This window comes from Protobothrops mucrosquamatus, unplaced genomic scaffold, assembly GCF_001527695.2.
Source record: "Protobothrops mucrosquamatus isolate PMUCROS unplaced genomic scaffold, P.Mucros_1.0 scaffold861, whole genome shotgun sequence".
Classification (NCBI taxonomy): Eukaryota; Metazoa; Chordata; class Lepidosauria; order Squamata; family Viperidae; genus Protobothrops; species Protobothrops mucrosquamatus.
Window position 1 is genome coordinate 205016 of NW_015387116.1, and position 22500 is coordinate 227515.

The 22500-nt window shown below is 37.5% G+C and overlaps 1 protein-coding gene across 1 annotated transcript in view; it reads left to right on the top strand.

Moving 5' to 3' along the window:
* The window catches only part of PRKCI (protein kinase C iota), a 47132-nt gene that overhangs the window by 21069 nt on the left and 3563 nt on the right, over positions 1-22500 (top strand). The window contains exons 5-17 of the mRNA XM_015819123.1: positions 3347-3432; positions 7868-8008; positions 8410-8455; positions 10545-10603; positions 10786-10959; positions 11799-11896; positions 12889-12975; positions 13934-14069; positions 15601-15688; positions 17790-17915; positions 18587-18666; positions 19896-19985; positions 21186-21301. Coding sequence (XP_015674609.1) covers positions 3347-3432; positions 7868-8008; positions 8410-8455; positions 10545-10603; positions 10786-10959; positions 11799-11896; positions 12889-12975; positions 13934-14069; positions 15601-15688; positions 17790-17915; positions 18587-18666; positions 19896-19985; positions 21186-21301 — 1327 coding nt within the window. The remainder of the gene's footprint in view (positions 1-3346; positions 3433-7867; positions 8009-8409; positions 8456-10544; positions 10604-10785; positions 10960-11798; positions 11897-12888; positions 12976-13933; positions 14070-15600; positions 15689-17789; positions 17916-18586; positions 18667-19895; positions 19986-21185; positions 21302-22500) is intronic.

Consider the following 22500-nt stretch of genomic DNA (forward strand, 5'->3'; position numbering starts at 1 on the left):
GAGAGAGGGGAGAGGAAAGGGAAAGGAGAGAGAGAGAGAGAGAAAGAGGAAAGAGAGGGAGAGGAAAGAGGCATAAAATAATTCATTTGCATTTAATTGTAATGGTTCAAAGAATGTTCGGAAAAATGTTCGGCCCTCCAGCACGTTCACTTCATCCAATCTGGCCCTCTTTGAAAAAAGTTTGGACACCCCTGTTTTAAATGGAAATAAAAGGTTCCTAGAAGTATATATATATATATAAAAGGTAATCCTCGACTTATGATTGGTTGTTTAATGATTGTTTGAAATGACAGTGGCCATTGTAAAACGTCACACCATGCACACATCTGCGGTCACATGACTGCATTTTGATGCTTGGCAACCAGCTTGCATTTATATGATTTGCTATACATTTTGTAGGTTTCTGGCAAAAAAAATGCCCATTTGTGAGGATGGATTTGCTTAACGAACGAGTCATTTGCTTAACAGATACGGGATTTGGACTTAAAACTGCATGATTTGGATTTAATGACTGCCTGATTCACTTAATGAACATTGTAAAAACAGTCAGACACATGGGTGTTTTAATTTATAATCACAATAATTTACGACCGAAATTCCAGTCTGAATTATGGTCATATGTTAAGAATACCAGATTTGCCATAGAAAACCTAAAATATATATAATATTTTCCCCCAATCCAACAGAAACATTGGATTTTTTTATGGCATCTATTTTCAGGCTTTAGTACAATTCTGAGTGATAAATTGAGAGAGAAGAGAGTTGTTTTTCCTATAAAAAGCAACAGCTGTATTTATAAAATAGCTCTGGCCTATTTACAATTGAGAAATTTCAGGGCTTTTAAATGCACTTATTTCAGAAAGAGCAGGGTTTTTTTTTTTTGTTTTTTTTTTTGCAGAGATGGTTTTTCTGAATCTATCTTTAAAAATTCCTAATGGTCAAACGCTTAATGTACATAGGCCCATATGTTGTTAAATACATAGCTGGTTCAAAAACATCTTTCTGGCTTTCCAATTGATACCATGTGAAACTTCTATTTACTTGAGAATTCTAGAGCTTGTGGAAGGTATTTTATTTCTGTTGAGTAGAAAGAAGATGGGAATAGCCATTTTTCGGCATCCAAACATCCTTTGGACATTTATTGAAGCACAAGTAAAAATGGGCATTTCACTTTTCCATAAATTGGAATATGAAACCTGAATACACGTAGTCCCTGACTTACAACCAGTTGCTTACTGACTGTTCAAGGTTACGATGTCACCTCTCCAGAACACCTTCCCCCATTGGCCACATGATCACATCTTGGGTGCTTGGCAACAGCTCACCTTTATGACCATTTGCAATGCCCTTTGGCTTTGTAACCACGATTGGTGTTGTTTTTGCCAGTTTCCAGCAAAAACTTCCCACTAGGGCAGGGATAGGCAACCTTGGCTCTTTTATGACTCGTGGACTTCAACTCCCAGAATTCCTGAGCCAGCATGGTTGGCTCAGGAATTTTGGGAGTTGAAGTCCACGAGTCATAAAAGAGCCAAGGTTGCCTACCCCTGCACTAGGGAAAATGGCTTCACTTAACAACTGCTGCATTCACTTAATGACCGCTGCAAAAAATATTATAAAATTGGGCCAGATCACTTGATGCTTTGACTTAATGACTTGCTTACAACCTACAACCATAATTCCAGACTCAATTACAGTCATACATCGAGGACTACCTATGTTTGAACCATGCTATGTTTGATGCCATGCCCCTGGAAACTCTCAAGGCAACTTTTTTTGTTTCGCTTTGCATTTTCATACGTTTTCTCAAAGTTGATTGGTAGGTAAGTGGTCCCAACAGAAATGAGCCAAAGTATTTGCTGCTCTCACTCACCAGGAGTGTCCAACCTTGGCAATTATAAGACCTGTGCACTTCAACACCCAGAATTCCCCAGCCAGTATGGCTGGCTGGGGAAGTCTGGGAGTTGAAATCCACATGTTTTAAAGTTGGCAAGGTTGGTGACCCTTCTTTTAGACCTGCTGAGGTCTGTCGTGCAACTACTGCATCTTCTGTATATGCCAGTGTTGTTATGGGGCTGGAGATTAGCTAATTTGGGGAGATGTTTCTCTTCGGGTAAACACCCCACTCTTAGTGTAAAATAGAATAATAATGGGGCAAGGATTTATCCTTGTTTAACTTAGTTTCCAATTGAAATGTTTCTGAAAGATACCATATTAAGTTACACTTTCCCATGAGATTGTTATTGTGACTTTGGGTTTCTGCAGTAAAGGTTTTTCTGGATATTAGGTGGAAATCCTGCTTAAAATTACAGAAGATAGTGTTCAAACCTGTTTTAGGGTATTGTTTTTGAATCAGATGATTAAAGTATTAACTGATGTATAGAGTGGGTGGACCTGATCCAAAGCCTACCTGTTTTTCTGTCAAGATAATCTCCTAAAATATTATCTCAGGGGTGGCTTAGAGGTGAATTAGAGGTGAAGACTCTCATCTCCCACTTGGAAGGTTGAGAATTCAATCTTAGGCAGCGACAGAAGTTTCTATAACAGGGTTCAAAGAGAAAGAATCTGCTGCAAACTCCATGTAGGCGTCAGGAAGGGTATCCAGCCAGGAAAAGCTCAGCTTTATTCCGTTGTCCCAACTCCAGCCTGAATTATGAGATTATGGGGTTGTAAAAAGAGGGAAAAAAGTCTCCTAAAATATTATCTGAGCCATTTAAGCTAGTTTTATTTTTTTTTAAATATGAAAAACAGGAAAAGCCCACGTTAATGAAGACACTGTTTTCAGTATATCTGTCCTCTTGTTTCTTAGTATATGTAAATTGTTCTCATTTACCTGACTTGTTCAGTCTTTGGGAAATCTATATATCAAAGCTTGATTTGTGCAGTTCTTGAACAAGGGCTCAGCTTAATTACAAGATGGTGATGAAATGTATTTATTTATTTATTTATTTATTTATTTATTTATTTATTTATTTATTTATTGAATTTATATACCGCCCTATCTCCCTTACGGGACTCAGGGCGGTGAACAGGCGATAATAAAAACTATGATAAATATAGGCAGTTCTAAAATCAAATTAAATAACGGGCCTGTTCTAAAAACACACCCATACAAAAACCCCCACTAAAACATAATCAAACTACGCCAGGCCGGCCGCACGGAATAGATGGGCCTTCAGGGCTCGGCGAAAAAGGAGCAGGTCCGCAACTGTATGTAGGTCGGGGAGTAGGTCATTCCAGAGGGCAGGAGCTGCCACAGAGAAGGCTCTCCCAGCTTTGTACAGCTTTGTACAGCTTTGTCTGTTTGTTATAATTACTAGTTCAATTTAATTGATTTATTTTTCTTTAGAATCTATTTATCGTAGGGGTGCACGGAGATGGAGAAAGCTCTATTGTGCAAATGGTCATACGTTTCAAGCCAAGCGTTTTAACAGAGTGAGTATTAATAAATTATTTCATTGCTGCTTTCACTTTTCACAATTGGACTTTGATCTTTTGTGGTGTCGGATAACTATTTCTTTTTATTTACGTACCGATGCTAAGAAAATAGGCTTTAAAAAGCTTTTAACCCAGAATTTATTTACATTCACTATAGTACAACTTTATCAATAAGACTTTATTTTTGATAACCTTTTGATTTTCAACCAACGGCATTACTTCCAAATTACCCTATGTCCTTAAAAGGGAAGAAATACCTTGCAAGTATTTCTGCAGAATTAAACTATCTAATCTTCCACTGGTCTGTACACATACATTGGTGATTATTGTGTAGCCTATAGTTGTCCTTAGCAGCTATAAACCACAAAATGGGGGGGGGAAATTAATTTTCTCAAGAGACCACATGAGAAACTGGAACTGGAGGACCGAATCAACAGACTGAACTTAATTCTGCTCAATATTATCACTTAATAAAAAGCAGAAAATTATGTGGCTTTGATTAGCTGCTACTGGTAAGAATACATGCCATATCTTACTTGCATTTGATTTCTAATTTCCAGTTGATTTCAAGCAGGCTGGATAGGGACAGCCAAAGGGTCAGATGTGGCCCAGGGGCGTAAAATGCCCAGGTCTGTCATGAAGGATTGTGGCAACTAAAAACATACAATGCTTTGGAAGCATCAAACTGCTTCATGTAGTGTGATTGTATGTGGATTGCTTCATTGTTCATGCTGTTTGCTCCCGCCTTTGCAACATGAGCAATCAAATCGGGAAGCTTTTAGTAGTATCTTTTGCCAAATTTTTCCATGGCATGGTTATCAATTGAATAAAAAAAACATAATAGTCAACTGAACTTATAATTGAACATCATAAGCTGAGAACCACAACTTCCTGCTTTGGAACATTATGGCAAAATACTAGGAGATTTATTTATTTATTTAAAATATTTATCTAGCTGCCCATCTTTTAACCAGTTCTGGGTGGCTCCCACTCAAAACTTAAACCAACATATAAAAGCATATTAAAACTATAACACTAAACAGATTTAAACATTAAAAACAAAAATACCTGGCGCCAAGTCAAACTTCTAATGTGCAGTTATCCAATTCTATCCTTATTGGGGGAAAAGCCAGGTCTAGCTCCAGCAAAACCTCCCAGCCAGCGCCGATCCCCCCCAACTCCCCTCTCCGCTATGCTATCCCCCTCCCACCAGCCCCTCCAATCTTGCAGCCAGGAGGCATCCCTTTCAACGGGACCGCCCCCACCCACCCACATGGTATAGGAATGGCCGGCAGCAGCATGTTTGTGCTGGCAATCTCTCCCCCTCCCATCACCCCTTCCTGAGTGTGGGGGAAGGAAAGAGATGAAAAGGCAAAGGAAGGAACGGAGGGAGGGAGGAAGGAAGGAATGAAGGATGGGAGGAAGGGAGGAACAGAGGAAGGAAGAAACGGAGGGAGAAAGGGAGGGTGGGAGGAAGGATGGGAGAGAGGGAGGAAAGAACAGGGAGGAAGGAACGGAGGGTGAGAGGAAGGAAGGAAGGAACCGAAGGTGGGAGGGAGGGAGGAAGGAAGGAACAGAGGGAGGATGGGAGGGACCATGTCCTGGTGCTCGCCCCAGTCCCACCCTCCTCCACCGGAGACCTTAGATCTGCCCCAGTCCTGCCCAGGCACCACTGATGCAAGTGATGTAGAGCTGGCCACGCCTACCCAGTAGGCCACACCCACCCAGCAGGTCACGCCCATCCTGGCCACACCTACCCGGTCCCCCCCGCCCAAGGGCAACTACAATGCTGATGCGGCCCTCAATGAAATGCCTTAGAGAAAGACGGTCTGGCCGATAGCCTGGCTGTGTACCATCGGGCTTAAAGGTGATGACCAGGACCTTGAATTGTACCAGGAAAGAAACTTGGAAGCCAGTGCATCTTGCACAACAGAGGTAGCATATGGGCAAACCTAAGATCCCCATTACTGTGTGCTCTGCTGCATTTTGGATCAGTTGAATTCTAGGCAGGCTTATATAGAGCATTGCAGTAATCCAAAACTTTATCTTAAGAAGAACCATTTTGGTTCAAACAAAAGAATTTTTCTAGCTTATGATCCTATTCTATGAATATTTCCATCCTCTAGTTCAGAGGTCCCCAACCTTTTGGGCACCAGGGACCGGTTCTGTGGACGGACTGGAGAGTGCATGGTTTTATGTGCTGCCTGCATCCCACAGATGGGTCTTTGCTTGTTTGTGCGGATCGATTGCTGGCATGCTACGGACTGGTACTGGTCCACGGACCGGGGGTTGGGGACCCCTGCTCTAGTTGTGTATGAAAGCCCCAAAGCAGAGCATTAAACTCTCACATTCAGAGAAACTGATATTGAGAGTCATAGTTTTTCCAAATGTAGAACGAGTGTAGTCATTTTCAGTAAAGGTTATCAGTACTATTTTCCACCACTACAAACAAGAAGGATGGATGACTACGCACTCTTATCTTAAATATTTGCATTTTTAAAAATGTGATACAAACCTAGAAGTTAGAAAACTGATTCAGAGAAGAGATTGAAAACCAGGGCTCCTTGATAGTCAGTTCAGTCTGTTAACCAGCATGACTTACATAAGCTGCAAAGATAAAGCAACTGTATCTCAGTCTTTTTTCTCAAAACAATATTGTGGGAAGTATTTTAAATTGCTGTCAGTTGCCAAATACACCGTTGGACATAATTGGAACTAGAGTGAAGTCTTGTGATCTCCCCAAGAAAAAGAAAGTGATATTGTTTTCCTTGTGCTAGCAATTTACAATTCGAAAAATCTTGATTGGCCCTAGTTTAAGTTTATGCCATAATCTTTTGGGTTCTGCAGGATTTTTTTTGGTGTTGATGCAACACATCAACACTGCTGTCAGTCTGGAAATTAAATTATGTAAACGTATTTCTAAACTATACTCTGATTTTCCCCCCTTTTGTTTAGCATGATGTTAAAAATATAGTCATTGTATATAATTACAAGAGTAATGAATGTGTAAATCTGACATTGTGGCTCAGTCAACAAACTGTCCTTTCTCATATTGTCAACATAATTTAATATACTTTTTTATGACTAATTTTTCACCAACAATATACTGAGCATCCCAAAGGTACTTTTCAAAAGGCAACTGGGCTGAACTGAAGAAGCTTCTTGGATGAGAAGTGAAACATTTTCAAGGAAAAAACAAGATCCAATTGCCTTTTGAAAAGCACCTTTGGGAGAACTATGACCTGGATCAGTGATGGCGAACCTTTTAGAGACCGAGTGCCCAAACTGCAACCCAAAACCCACTTATGCATCATTGGGTGCCGGGTAGGTGTGGCCCATTGGGTGGGCATGGCTGCGGTGGTAACAGCAGACTGGGTGGGACTAAAAAGTTCAATCAATCAGTTCCAACTTTGCAAGATCTTTTTTTCCCCCACGAGAAGTTGAAATTGACTGATTGATTGAACCTTTTTTTTTGTACATGACGGCAGAGGCCTAAAGTGAAAAGATTTTATAAAACCCAGCTGAGGGCCTAGGACTGGGGTGACAGCACGCGTGCCCACAGAGAGGGCTCTGAGTGCCACAGGTTCACCACCACTGACCTGGATGATTGAGAATCTCCACAGACAATATACTGAGCACTAAATAATCAGTCTTGCTATTTTTTTTGTCCACTTACTGATGCTAATTTTACGCATCGACTATTTGTTTTTTCTTTTTTTCCATTTGCTCGTTCATTCACTTTATCCCCCTTTATTCTTTTTGAAGTGATTAATATTTTAAAACCCTACTGTTAACCCCAACTATAGGTTAGAATGCTGTATGAATATACGGTACTAAACAGTGGGCCTTACACTATAGTCATACCTACATATAATGGGGGAACCTATTGCTAGTTTGACAAATGTTCAAAAATCAGAGAAAATAAGCGCTTGTAGAATGTAGGATGCTTAGCATAGTTACAGAATAAAGGGGGTGCTATAATCTAGGGAAAAAACCCTCAGAAAATTAAGTAGAACGAAACAATACTTAGTGAAGAACAGATATTAGGAGTTATACGGTAGACCAGTTGTGGCGAACCTATGGCACGGGTGCCAGAGGCGACACTTGGAGCCCTCTCTGTGGGCACACGTGCCGTTGCCCCAGCCACGCCTCCCCCGTGACCCCCTCCTTTTCAGCAGCCCCCCTGAAGGAGAGTCGCCCTGAGCATGGCCCACGCGGAGCAGCGCAGCCAAGGACATGGCAGCCAGGCAGCATAGACAAGACTCTGCCAGTTTTTGGGCACTCGGTCTCTAAAAGGTTCGCCATCATTGCGGTAGACTATTGTCATGCTTCCTATGTAATATTTTACAAGTAAAGCAGAGAATAGGAGTTAAATGCAATTCAAGATTGAGAGCTGATATCCAGATGCCATTTATGTACTTTTTTTCCCTAGAGAGCTCATTGTGCCATCTGTACTGACCGAATATGGGGACTAGGACGCCAGGGATATAAATGCATCAACTGTAAACTTTTAGTTCATAAAAAATGTCATAAACTTGTCAGCATAGAATGTGGCCGTCATGCTTTACCACCGGTAAGTAAAATTGATAGTTGTACTTTTCTCAAATGTGTGTGTGTGTTTTCATGTACAATATAATTACAAATAACAGTACACTTCAGTAAGAATCAAGGCTTGAAATCTGATTTTTTTTTTGCCTGCCTATAAAAACCCCATTTGCTGATTTCTCCGACTCTATTAAAGCATTTTTATGCACATTGAAATATTTGAATGAAGTCAATATAGGGTTATTTTATTTTAACTAAACCATTTCTAATGAAGGCACCATGCAGCTTGATTTCTTGCATGTTTTCAAGTTTGCTTGGAAAATAAGTGAAATTTATCCCAAAATAAACATAGAACCTCTTTCCAGAAATGGTAAGTGATTCAAAAATTATGATCTTACACTTTTCCTTTTATTTATATATATTTTGTAGGAGCCTATGGATCATTCCTCAGTGCATTCTGATAACATTGAACCAGGTAAGAGCATTGCTCACTCTTCTCATAACAAAATAAAGTCAAAAATCTGCACAAGTATTTCTGTGTTCACTAACATTTAATTATTTTATCTGAGAAACTATTTTAGTTTTGCTTTATTGCTGATATTTATGTATGTTTATATACAGGTACCTGAAAGGGAGTTTAAAATATAATTTGGAATATAACTCTAATAAAATAATAACTTTAGAAAAAATAGCAAGAGGTTCTTGCCAGCCATTCTTCTACGTTCTGATTTGGTTCAACATGCTTTACAGCTCCCTTTTAATTCTAAAAGGTGTCCTCACAGTCACAGAAAACCAAATAAAATTATTGATTTATTTATATAATACACTTATAAGGCTGCCCACTTGATATACATGATTCTGGGGGGCTAACAATTAAAACAAAATAAAAACAGAATAAAAACATAAATATCTTAGCACAGTATAAAATAACAGCCAAGATCTGTCACAATGTTTCTCCATCAATATAACCAAGAAGCATGTTCACCCACACTTCTTGGTCTCTAGGCTTGAGAGCAAAGCCAACCTTTTAATGTCTTGCTAAAGGCTAGCAGGTTGGAGTAAGGCTGATCTCAGAGGAGAGGGGTGTTGCAAAGGGCAGGCACCACAACTCTTCGTGAGATGACAGGATCCAGAACATGCCTCTCCTCCTGAATCTAAAAGATTGGGTAGTATTGGAGAAAAATGGTCTCATAAATAACCCAGCTTCAAGCCATGAAGGAATTAAAGGTACCCACCAATACCTTTTATTGCAACCAGAAATATACAGGTAGTCTTCAACTTCATACAAGAATTGTCCAAAATGATGATGCAACGGTTAGATTGCAGTATTGCAGACTAACTCTGCCCAAAGCCAGGAGTTCGATCGTGACTGGTCAAGGTAAACTCAGCCTTCCAGCCTTCTGAGGTTGGTAAAATGAGGATCCAGATTGCTGGGGGCAATATGGTGACATTTGTAAACTGGTCAGAGAGTGTTGTAAAGCACTATGGAGAATATGTAAGTCTAAGTGCTATTGCAATTACTTATGGAAGCCTTGGGAAAGTTGCACCCATAAAACACTTCCAGCCATTGCGAAAAATTGCACCATCACTCCTGCAGTCACATGATCGTGGTCTCAGTGCTTGGCAACCTGTTTGCCCTTATGACCAGTTGGCAAATGCCCCGTGATCATGGGATCTCCATTTGCCGTCTTCTCTGCTGGGCTACCCAGAAAGTAATGAGAAAACTGACATGGAATGTTGCAAGCTGTTGCCAATTGCCAAGAGGACTCCCTCTTATCTCTGGGAGCTGGCTGAAAGAGCTGCCTCCTGAGGGGAGCTGAACTCCTTTGGTGGAGTGCAGAAATAGAGCCGAAGTACTGACGATTTTGGCAACGTTCCTGCACCCAGCCAAAGGAGCTGAACTCCTTCGACAGGCAGCTCTTGCAGCCAGCCCCTAGCAATAAAAATGAGCAATGAATCCAAGCAGAGAGCGGATAGTCAGCGGGGCAAGGAAACAATTGTGGAATACCTCAAGTTGGGGGGGGGGGAGGCCCAGTATAGGCCTATATGAGTATCTCTTCACTCAGGAGGATGAAAATCCTTCCTGGATGTCTTCCCCTGCCTCTTTGGCACTTTGTGCTTTTACTTACAACTCCTCTTAATGGCCTGTGTGATTGTTTAACAACCACAGTTGATAGTGCCAGAATTGCAGTCTTAGAATAAAGCAGTTGTGGGCAGTCATGTGACATTTTGTTTAATGATCGCTTTGCTCAACAATAAGGATTATTGTCCCGACTATGGTCATAAATCAAGGACTACCAATACCTGCAGCTATTGCAGCTTGCAAGGTATAGGTGTTACAGGTGCTGAGTGACTAGTACGTATAAGTCCCTCCACCGTTACATTTTCCAGTAGTTGAATCTTCTGAATACTCTTTAAGGGCAGCCCTATGTAGAGCTAACTGCATTAATCCAGTCCAATTATCCAGTTTGACACAAACCTTTTAAAAACCTTTTAAATATTTTTTATATTTTTTAAAATATTTATATTTATCTGGAAATATGAGTTTTTTCTTTTCCTTTTAGTGATTCCATATCATCCTTCAAGTCACGAAAGCTTAGACCATGTTGGTGAAGAAAAGGAGGTATGCTCATTCTTTTCTACTAAAATTGTTGACGCCTTTCTAAGGCCAAAAGTGGAAATGCCTTTAATTGGCAGTACCCCTTCCTGAGGTTACTTTATCACAAACTGGTAGTGGAGCTGTTGGCTGTAAGAATGATCTAGCTTTGCATCCTCACCAATTAAAGGACTCTCTCTACTTTACAGGCAAAGAGTAGAGAAAGCGGCAAAGTATCTTCCAGTCTAGGTCTCCAAGATTTTGATCTACTTCGTGTTATAGGGAGAGGAAGTTACGCAAAAGTACTTTTAGTTCGATTAAAGAAGACGGAGCGCATTTATGCCATGAAAGTTGTGAAAAAAGAATTGGTTAACGATGATGAGGTGAGCAATACTTACACTGTTTTAATTTTTACATACTGCCTTATCTCTTTGGTGGTTTTTTTTTCTGCCTTACCTGCTGAAATTGTTCTATGACTGAGGTCCAATCTACTCCAGTGGAGTATCCTCTCTTTCTTGAATGGACTGTTTCGTAATGCCTTATGCCACTTCCGGGAGCTGGTATACTCCTTGGAGTAGGGGATTGTTTATCCAATGGCTGTTCGACCCACAACACTTATTTTGGATAAGCCTGCCAGTTGTTTAATAAAACTGCCAGTAGATTAGACAGTTAATAATTTCTTGAGATTTATGATCAGCTTTTGTTTCTTTTAGAGCTTCACTTCTGAACTCCTATTACGCATAACTACTTTTTCCATTAACAAAAATGCTGGAAATGTTGTAAACACAGCTGAATTTTTAGAGCACTTAAAGCCAGAAATCTTGGAACATTTTAAGTGTAGTTTCTTTGTATTTTTACCTATTCAGCCTAAATTTACCCAATCATGCATAAACTTATTTGCAAATCTCAAATCATTGTGGAGTTTCAAGAGATCTGATTGCATACAATGATGGAATGCAGTGGAATAAACACAGTGTAAGGACTGTGGGAAATGTAAGATTGTCATGAATTTGCACTGATTTGTAATGTTGGAAAGTTAGAAAGAGTCCTCAGTGGTACCCCAGGAATTCATGATTGTGGACGTAAAGTACCTGATTTACTACCTTGCTATTTTAAAAATAGATATAACTGATTGTTTGATAGTCAGCTTTAGCTAGCAGGTTAAATGGCATTTCCCAGAAAATATTTGAGAGACAAGTATTATGTGTATTTTTGTTAATAGGATATTGACTGGGTTCAAACAGAAAAGCATGTCTTTGAGCAAGCATCAAATCATCCTTTCCTTGTTGGTCTTCACTCGTGTTTCCAGACAGAAAGCAGGTAAATTATGCAGTAAGATTTTTTTGCATATATTTTTCTATTCTTTTTATAAGAGGTTATTTGTATTTTTTAAAAAAATAAAGTATTGCTTTCATCTTTTAAAAATAATTACATCATTACTTACTTGCAAAAGTGATTTTCAGAAGAAAGATAAACAAGGAAATTATTTACATAATTAAGAATATTATCACATAAAGCAACATTCATAGAATTTAAGCAACATACATAGGTTTTTTGAGATGGAGAGATGAGAATAAATGTTTCACAAAAAGATTTTTGATAGCCTTAAAGAGTAGGAGGAAATCTAAATTATGAAAAAAATATTATTTGACTATAGTCTTATACAAGTCTTATACAAGGATAATTTTATGAGAATTCTAAATAGGTTTGAGTTTGGTTTTACATAATAATGTTTGGAAATTTCAGCTATAAATGTATGTAATCTAGCTATATAAAATGGCTGAGTGTGGAAAAACAGATTAAGGAGAGATGATGTGAACAAAATAATGTAATAGTAAATAACCCTTTGAAAATATATGGAACGGATGCAACTCTTGATAGGGTGAGAAAACCTGGTAGAGTGAAAAACAATAAAAAAGTAGATTAGTTTGCAATGAATTAATCGTTAGTAATTTTCATATCTGCTATTCTATTTCTATACTGGTGATGAATGAATTCTCACTGAAATTCTCTAAGAAAGACTTAACAAAAGGAAATAATTAGTCCTGAGGTGTTTAGGAATCTTTGGTGTTCTCCCTACCTTCTAATGTTATCAAACAAAAGTAAGAGGGAAATTTATAAAGCACAGTCAAATGGAAGAAAAATCTTACGAATTGGTAAAGAATAAATGAATAGTGAATACTGAATAAATGAATAGTGAGGAAGTCATATTGTGAGAACTATGAACCCTTAAGATACATAGATGAAAAGGTGAATGATGATAACTGGATATGTGAGAGTTATCCATTACATAATCTCTCTTTGTGATTTAGGCTATTTTTTGTTATCGAATATGTGAATGGAGGGGATCTCATGTTTCACATGCAGCGACAAAGGAAATTGCCAGAAGAGCATGCCAGGTGTGTACTTCTTTGATGTGAATTTTGCAGATCAGCTAGGAGTTAGAGAGAAAACAAATGTATTTGCGTGCAGCATATTGTTTTTTCCCCTGGGTATCAGCATGTTTTCTTTTTCTGTCTGCTTTTTGTAGGAGTTGAACGGCTCTAATTCCAGCACTGCCTCTTCTGTTTATTCTTTCCAGCTTGGCTGAGAAAAGGAGAACAATCTCTTTCTCTCTCTCTCTCCCAGTTACATATTCATTTTTTCCCCAGATTAGTTTTCCTTGCCTTTCCAAGGATATGTTTTTGAATTTGTCAAGAGCCACAGATTGATTTCTCCAGGCCCAGTGGATTCAGTTCTGCCTCAAAGAGCTTCCAAAACTGTTAAAGCATTGATAGTAAAGTTAAACTATTTAACTTTTTTTGTCACTCAAAACCAAAAAAAGTAACAATTACGGTTAATGTGGAATTAACAATAATTACCACTGCTACTGCTCTGTGCAATTATTGGTGCTCAACTAAAACATGGTGGCGTCTGGCTGGTACTAGTAATTATACCCATCTTCTTCCAGCTTCCTCAGATAACGGCACATAAAAAGCAAAACCTTAAAAAAAAAATAGCAAGATGAGCTGTAGAAGTAAGCTATAGAAGAGGCTTAGAAGTGAGACTGTTAGTAAGGATTAAATCCAGCTAAGCACGAAGCTGATCTGACATAAACCAGGAAATTTATTGTGGTTTTAAACAATCTTGAGATAGAAAGCAAATATTTACCTTGCCCTGTTTCTGATTCAAAATATTCCATGGAGCTTCCCCATCCAATAGCTTGTTCAGGAGCGATGCGATGCCATGGTCTAAAAAAGCACAGTGAGAGAAAATAATAAGTGCTTTCATTTTTCTGGGAAAAAATGACTTGGTAGACGAGGCAGGGATCTATCCAGATTTTCCGAAGTGTATTTTTAAATACTGATTTCATTTTAGGTTTTACTCTGCAGAAATCAGTTTAGCTTTAAACTATCTTCATGAACGAGGAATAATTTATAGAGACTTGAAACTGGACAATGTATTGCTGGATTCTGAGGGACATATCAAGTTGACTGACTATGGCATGTGCAAGGTGAGAAGCAAAATCTTTACAGGTTGAAATCTGAACATTTCTTGGTAAATGCCTTTTGATCAGAAATTGCTAATTTTGAAACTTAAAAATCATTAAAATGCAGTAAAACCTTCATTTAATGGGGTAGATGACAAAATTTTCCTGAGGACTTGCCCCTTAAAGTTGTTACTGGTTGATGATAGTTGACATAATTTAGGCATTTTATATCACTTAAGCAGTGCTTTATTTATATTAATTTATGGCTTTTGTATAGATGAAGTAAAAATCTTGACACTGGACAACACATTTTTTCGAAGGTTTTGCTTCCTGAAAACTTGGTGATTATAGAAGACACCCTTCAAACTGAACACAAATATATTTCAGAATAACTATCAGTAGGAATCTTGAGAAATATGAAATTAATTTTTAATGACTATAACATATTTAATTGCATAGTAATTCTGACATGTTGCATGTTCAATAGGGCTAACATGTCTTGCTGCTGATTTTCGTTTGTACTTGGTGTCCAATGCAGCTGAGTGCAGTGTCCAATAATAGTCAGCTGATATTGATGGATTCCACTTTCCCTGATACTGTTTTTCCATTGTGGCAATGACTTTTCATCATGTTTGTCACTGACTGTACCTAGATTTTCAAGAAAGAAGTACAATTGTGACATATTGCACTTCATGGTCTTGTATGCTATAAGAAGTTTGTCAACTAGCTGAATGTAGTTTGGTGCTAGAGGCAAAAATATATTTATTAGGTCAACGTGTGGTTCACATGCCACATTTTTCTGTCTTGAAACCAAATTCTTTTTCAATGGCCATTTCTTTTTAGTATATTGCAATTTTATATCTCCACAGATATTCCAGTTGTACAGTAGATGTACTTCAAAAACAGCTCCATTTTTCTGTATGTTTTATGTGTGCGTAGTAGCCAACAGGTTCTGAAGAGCATTGCCATTGAGTAAAAACAAAAGATTTCTGTAAAATGGTATGTGATAGACTAAATTACAGATTATTTTCATGATTAGCAATTCAAAATCCGTAAGATTCACACCCAAAAGTGTTCAGGAAGCAAAATCTTTGTTGTCCAGTGTTATGTTAGTCACATCTACTATGTCAGATAGATACATTTGGTTTGAATTGACACTTCTTTGCCCCAAAGAATTGGTTCAAGCCATGATTTATTTTATTAGCAGACTACAGGTATCTTGATTAAACTATTGCATTCTCAGGTTATTCATAAGCAATATCAAATAAATACTCCTATGCTGAAAAAAATATTATTAAAGCTTATTCCAGTCTGATTATTCCAATTTAAAATGATGAAAGTGTCCATACTGGGCAAGGAGGAAATTAATTACAGATCATTAGGAAATTTGTTAGCATGACTTACATTTTTGTTTACAAAAAGCAGCCAGGGTGTCTATATCCTAAGTCTTGGCCTTGCTAGAAAGTGAGTCTGGTTTTTATATTCCTAAGATGAAATTGAAGCAGAAAATGTATTTGAACTGTATAAGACACTTTCCTTGTTTCTATTTTAAAAGGAAGGATTAAGACCTGGAGACACCACCAGCACTTTCTGTGGCACTCCTAATTATATTGCTCCTGAAATTTTACGTGGAGAAGATTATGGTAACTCTTACTATTTTGTAAAACGTGTAGTTACTATCCTAAACAAGCAAGGCCTCAACCAAGTCAGTGTTGTGCTTTCCATGATCAGTCAATGCCATTCACTTTAGAGACTATCTCTGAATTTTAATCTTGCCATCAAAGAATACAATATACTTTTCAGAGAAATATGTTTTGATCCTGCTTTTATTTATCAGTTACATTTATATCTCACTTTTATACTAGGAGCTCAAAGCAGCATACATGGCTCCTATTTTTTCTCTACAGGACTCTTGTAAGATGGTTTCAGCTGATTCTACTAAATACTGTGGAATCTTCTGTAGCTTGTGCTTACTAATTTAACTTTTAAAATCAATCAAGTATTATAAAAAAAATGTGATCTAATTTGATCTTGCTTTTTTTAGATTCCAAGATATTTATGTTATGACGTCATCCATAATCCAGATGGTCAGGGTTTTGTTAAGTTGTATTTATAAATAAATTTGCTTAAACAACAAGGCATCAAACCATGTGCTGCCTTCCGGGTTTATTGAACACGCTGAGCCAACATTCATTGTCTTTTTTGGAAAAAGTAATGAAATACTAGGATGAGCAGCTCCTTTGAATAGACTTTCTAATTATTACAAGGATAGTCAGTATAGGTCAGAGGTAGGCAACCTTGGCTCTTTTATGACTTGTGGACTTCAGCTCCCAGAATTCCTGAGCCAGCATAGGAATTTTGGGAGTTGAAGTCTACGAGTCATAAAAGAGCCAAGGTTGCCTACCCCTGGTATAGGTCCTCCCCTGTAAAAGAGCCACTCCACTTGCCACCAGTGGAATCAACTTTTCATGATAAAGATCTACGGAAGTGAATTGTGGCTCAATCAAAAGCAAAGTTTGCGGGCCTCAGAAAAGAAAGGAGTTGTCAATTCTAATAAACCGAAAGGTATACTAAACAGCTCAGGACATTGTCAGGAGGATAGTGTACGTATGACAAATATACAGCATTGTAATTTGGGATTGCTTGGCTGCCTCCAGATCTAGAAGGTTCCTGGTCATTTATGCAACAGTTCATTCTCAGTTGTATCACTATATTTTATAGGAGAGTCCTGTACGTCTGTGAGCAGAAACTTAAATAAACGTGGATCAGTTCACAAAGAAAGTGAAAGCTGGTTGTGTTCAATAGTCAGGACGCAGGACTGTTTTGTATAGCATTTATTTAACCAAAATCTCTTTATCTATTAATGGAACTTAAATGAAGCTCTGGTCAATTAAACCACATACAGGATTCTTCTGGATAATTCTAAGGAATTCACATGCTTTCTACCATCATTGTAAGCCTTTATGCTCTAAAACTTTATTACATTATGCAAAGAGAAGCATATTCGGTCTTTTACTGAATTCAACTAAACTCAATTTAGGAACAAAGAAATAACCAGTGCATGAATTAACACAGTGCATGCTAGGCTAGGTTAAAATAAAGTCAGTAGTCAGGTTCAGTTTTATTGGGGAAATCCAGCAATTGTTTTACTGTCACTTAATCATTGTCTAATCAGACATTAGATTAAGTCATAATGTAGCTTATTTGGAAAAGTTATGTGAGCCCAGAGCTGCATTTATTAATCTAAATGTAACATGTTCTGTAGCCCCAGTTTATGACTTTCATGAAGTAACATATAAGGCTAGTTGTCAATATAGATTTTTTTTTTGTTATATTATAATATTTCAGTCTACAGGCAAGAGAAAAACACCATTTAAAAATGTTTTGTATATGAAATGTTCGTCTAGCTTTGTTGATAAGAATGCTGGCTAAAATATCCGCTGCCCATGATTTTACATTTTATGTTTTATGGTTTTACATTTTATGATTTTACATTTTATGGGGAATATCTTCTGTTAAAACAGAATCAGCTTTTCTCAGAATTTGTGAGAGAATCAAAAAACTGGGGGATGAGTTTAGAAAACTTTAGAATTTCTTAGCATGTATGTTACTTCAACTTCCTTGTGATCAGGTCTAAGCTCTTAATTTAGCTATATTTATTGCATTATCATAATTTTTTAAAAGTAAATATTTTGATTGGATCACGCTTCTTAACGTGTTATACTGTCTTCCTCTAAATCTTAGGATTTAGTGTAGACTGGTGGGCTTTAGGTGTCCTGATGTTTGAAATGATGGCGGGAAGATCTCCGTTTGATATTGTTGGAAGTTCTGATAATCCTGATCAAAATACAGAAGATTACCTCTTCCAAGGTTAGTTAACTCTAAATGTCTAGTTGTCAATGAAGAAAAACCACTTACATGGTAAAACTGAAGAGTGTAGCAGATCTTGCCTCTTGATTTTCGTTTCCATTCACGTTTGCTGAAAATATATGTTTAATTACGTAATATACTTAATACACCATAGGCGATGTAAGTAAATTATTTGTTGCTAGGAAAAAACTGTATTCCATAGATAGCTACATAGAAATCAATTAATAATTAGCAAAAAGATATTGTGTGGCATTAAAAAATTGTTTGGTTTAGCACAGGGGTAGGCAACCTTGGCTCTTTTTATGACTCGTGGATTTCAACTCCCAGAATTCTTGAACCAGCATGGCTCAGCTTGGAAACTCTTCCTTTTTTTCCCTCAGCATGGCTGGCTCAGGAATTCTGGGAGTTGAAGTCCATGAGTCATAAAAGACCCAAGGTTACCTACCCCTGGTTTAGCAGAATAAATAGATAGGAAAGATTACACTACTGTCTCTTTGAAAGAAGGCAGTGGAAACCCCCTTTCATATTATTGCTGAAAAATCCCTACAAGTTGTGTCCATGACGTCACCAGAAATTATACTCAGTTTGAAGGGCACTTGGTCTGCAGTCCCCAGACATATGTTGAGATTGCTAATTTATGAATTTTCAGTGCCCCTAATTATTTCTTCTAGTTATTCTGGAGAAGCAAATCCGTATCCCACGGTCCCTTTCTGTGAAGGCAGCAAGTGTTCTAAAAAGCTTTTTAAACAAGGTGAGAGTTTATGCCATATATAGTTTGAAATATACATCTTGCAGTTACAATGTTGAGAAAGAAGTCTTTAGAATGATCAAAGCCATTTTGTTACGAGAGCAGCTTAAAAGTATTTGCCCAGAGTTTTCATTTTATTTTAGTCTGGGTTTACGTGCAGGCAAAACTCACTGGTGGAATCTGCTCCCAATTCAAGCATACGTAAGACTTTAGCTTTAGTTCTTCTTCTGGCTGCTTAGAGCCCAGCTGAGAATGATGCTAGACCTTGCGTGAGTGATTTGTGTTTAATGGTGTCAAGTAGAAAGCTTGTTTCTTCTGCATGCTGTTGCCAGAGGAAGAAATTTCTCTTTGATCTTAGTTTTTAATTATTTCTCTAGGCAAGGGATCAATTAGGGAGGCCTCCATAAACATTTTGATAGCATCACCTATTTCTCGGTGCAGGAGAAATACAGTATTTTAGAGAAGAGGTAGGCAGGTCAAGTGGGAATGGCTGGTGTATACAGGTAGACTTATGGGACGGAGGTTCAAGGTCTCTGGGTACTTGTACGTTTCCTAAATTGATACACTTCTACATAAATTAGTAATTAATTATTGGGTTAGCACTAAAGGTGAATAGTTTTAAAAGAAGACACTGAAGCTAAAAAAAAAATCAGACGTCTATCATTTATATTATTAATCATAAAAGCATAACGAAAAGCTATACAAGATCTCCCCCTTGCAGAAATTATAATTTTTCCAGACTGTTTTAAAAGGAACATTACTTAGCTAAAAATGCAAGTACAAAGATGACATGGGGTAACAGCTGTAAACTAAATGAATTTGCCTTTACATCAGACATGTCAAACTCGCGACGTCACGTGACGTTGCGCAACGTATTGGAGCTTTTTTGGCATTGCCGGCAATGGAGTGGGCACGGCTCCGGTATGATGAAACCGGCCCGCAGGCCAGCAGTTTGACACCCCTGCTTTACATGATAGGCTTATAATTGAGACATAATTTAATCTGCGATTAAATGATAGAGATGTTCCAGTTGTCAAGCTTTCGCATAAAAAGAGCAAAAAATAAAGTTGTCATTCAGGGCATTGTCTATGTGAAAGCACGTGATGCTACAGGTTTGCTAAAAGTTAAATGGATCTGGTCATAGTAGCTATGCAGGAGTCCTATGTATCCTCTTCAAAAATATTCGTATAGCTTTTATTATTCAAACATATGCTTATTTTTTTTATTCATAGGATCCAAAAGAACGTTTAGGATGCCATCCTCAAACAGGCTTTGCAGACATTCAAGGACATCCATTCTTCCGTAATGTTGATTGGGATCTGGTAAGTATCTGTGTAAATACTGCATTTAAAAGCTTCAGGTACAGTGGATCTTTATAGTATAGTTAAATTAGTCAGTTTCTAATACTGATAGGACAAAGTTATTAAACGCTTTGAGATTTCTCCATGTAATTGCTCTTTGTAGAACTCAGTAAAATTCATGCAAATCTTTTATGTAAAAATCTGAGGTAAAAACAAATTCAGGGGAGAGGAATTTGGTATGTAAGGCTGCTTAGATTTTTAAAAGAATTAAGAAATACTGTCTTTTTAAACACTGAATAAAGTAACTATGACAAAAGATTAAAAGTTTAGCTTTTCAAAATCATTTCTCAAATCTCTGCACTACATAATTCTTCTGCTTTCAGAAGCATGATCCATTCTACAAGCAAGGAAGGAAAATACCATGCTTTCTTTGCTTGTGGCTTTCTGGTTTACATTTGGAAAGGCTGGTAGATCTCCCGCTCTTAGAAGGCCTAATGTACAGTTGGTTGGGTAGCAGTACTTTTTAGAGTTTACATTAGAATAAAGAATAATTTTTCCTATTTATTTAAGAGTATAGAGAAGGACTAAAAAAGTCTTGGAAGCTGAAGGGTTTCTTGGGAATGTAAATCAATTTTTAAAATCCACAAATAAGTACTGCTGCCCAAAGAAACTGAAAAAGCTCCATATTGAAAGATAAGCATGAGTTCCTATTTTAGCTATTATATCACATTTTCATGTGTTTGAATCTTAATAATCAGATATTTTGCAATAAAATTATTTGCCAACCAAACCTGAAAATATTTTAATATACCAAGCATGTGAAAAATAAAATTATACATGATATATTTTATGTTTCTGAAGTATCAGGACAAGTTTAGATTTGTAAAGTTTTTTAAAATTATTTTCATTTCTTCGAAATGTCTTGTTTTTCTGAAAATATTGGAAAATATTCTTTCCTCTGGAATTTGCACTTCTCTAAATTAAGACCTAAGGATTCTGAGTGTATTGCTTATTGGCATAATTCAAAAGCACAATCAAATTCAAAATTCAGTCCAAATCAGAGGTTTTGTCATAACACACTACTGTAAGACTCTGAGTTAAATTTGTGAAGCAGTCAAGGAAATGATAAAATTAAAGATCAGATAAAACTTCAGTAATCTTGGAAATATTACCCATTATTTATAAAAAGCTATGTTTTAATGCTGAATGCTTTATTCCTAGATGGAACAAAAACAAGTTGTTCCTCCATTTAAACCAAATATTTCTGGAGAATTTGGTCTGGACAACTTTGATTCCCAGTTTACCAATGAACCTGTACAGCTCACACCTGATGACGAGTAAGTAAATGATTTCGGAAGTGAATTATGTCAGAAAAAAATACTCTCGTAAACCTAGCAGCTGTCATGAAACCATGTTCTGTGTAGTGTAAGAGAGCTATGTATAACCTTCATTTGGTTATACATAGTCGTAAAGTTTGAATGTTGGTTGAGGCAGATACCTTCACTGGCTTACGGGCACTATCTAACAAAATGAAATCCAATGGTGAAAAAAGCAAGGTTCTACATTTAGGCAAGAAAAACCAAATGTACAGGTATAGTATAGCCTGTATCTTGCTCAATAGTAGTAACTGTGAGAGGGACCTCGGAGTCCTAATGGACAATCATTTAAATATGAGCCAGCAGTGTGCTGCAGCTGCCAAAAAAGCCAACACAGTGCTGGTCTGCATTAACAGAGGGATAGAATCAAGATCACATGAAGTATTAATACCACTTTACAATGCCTTAGTAAGGCCACACTTGGAATACTGCATCCAGTTTTGGTCACCACGATGTAAAAAAGATGTTGAGACTCTAGAAAAGAGTACAGAGAAGAGCAACAAAGATGATTAGGGGACTGGAGGCTAAAACATATAAGGAACGGTTGCTGGAATTGGGTATGTCTAGTTTAATGAAGAGAAGGACGAGGGGGGACATGATAGCAGTCTTTCGATATCTCAGGGGCTGCCACAAAGAAGAGGGAGTCAAGCTATTTTCCAAAGCGCCTGAAGGCAGGACAAGAAGCAACGGGTGGAAACTAATCAAGGAGAGAAGCAACCTAGAACTAAGGAGAAACTTCCTGACAGTTAGAACAATTAACCAGTGGAGCAACCTGCCTCCAGAAGAAGTGAATGCTCCAACACTGGAAGTTTTAAGAAGAGACTGGACAGCCATTTGTCCGAAATGGTATAGGGTTTCCTGCCTGAGCAGGTGGTTGGACTAGATAACCTCCAAGGTCCCTTCCAACTTTACTATTACTATTACTACTGCTGCTACTACTACTACTACTACTATTATTATTACTACTACTACTACTACTATTATTATTATTATATCTTGAATGATACAGAAACATAGAAAATTCACAGCAGAAAAAGACCTAGTGGTTCATCAAGTCTGCCTTTTGAATTTATTTGGTTTGTTTGTTTATTATTTTCAATAATTATTTTTTATTATTTTTTTTTTATTTTTAATTTTTTGTCGGAGATGGACATGTGTTT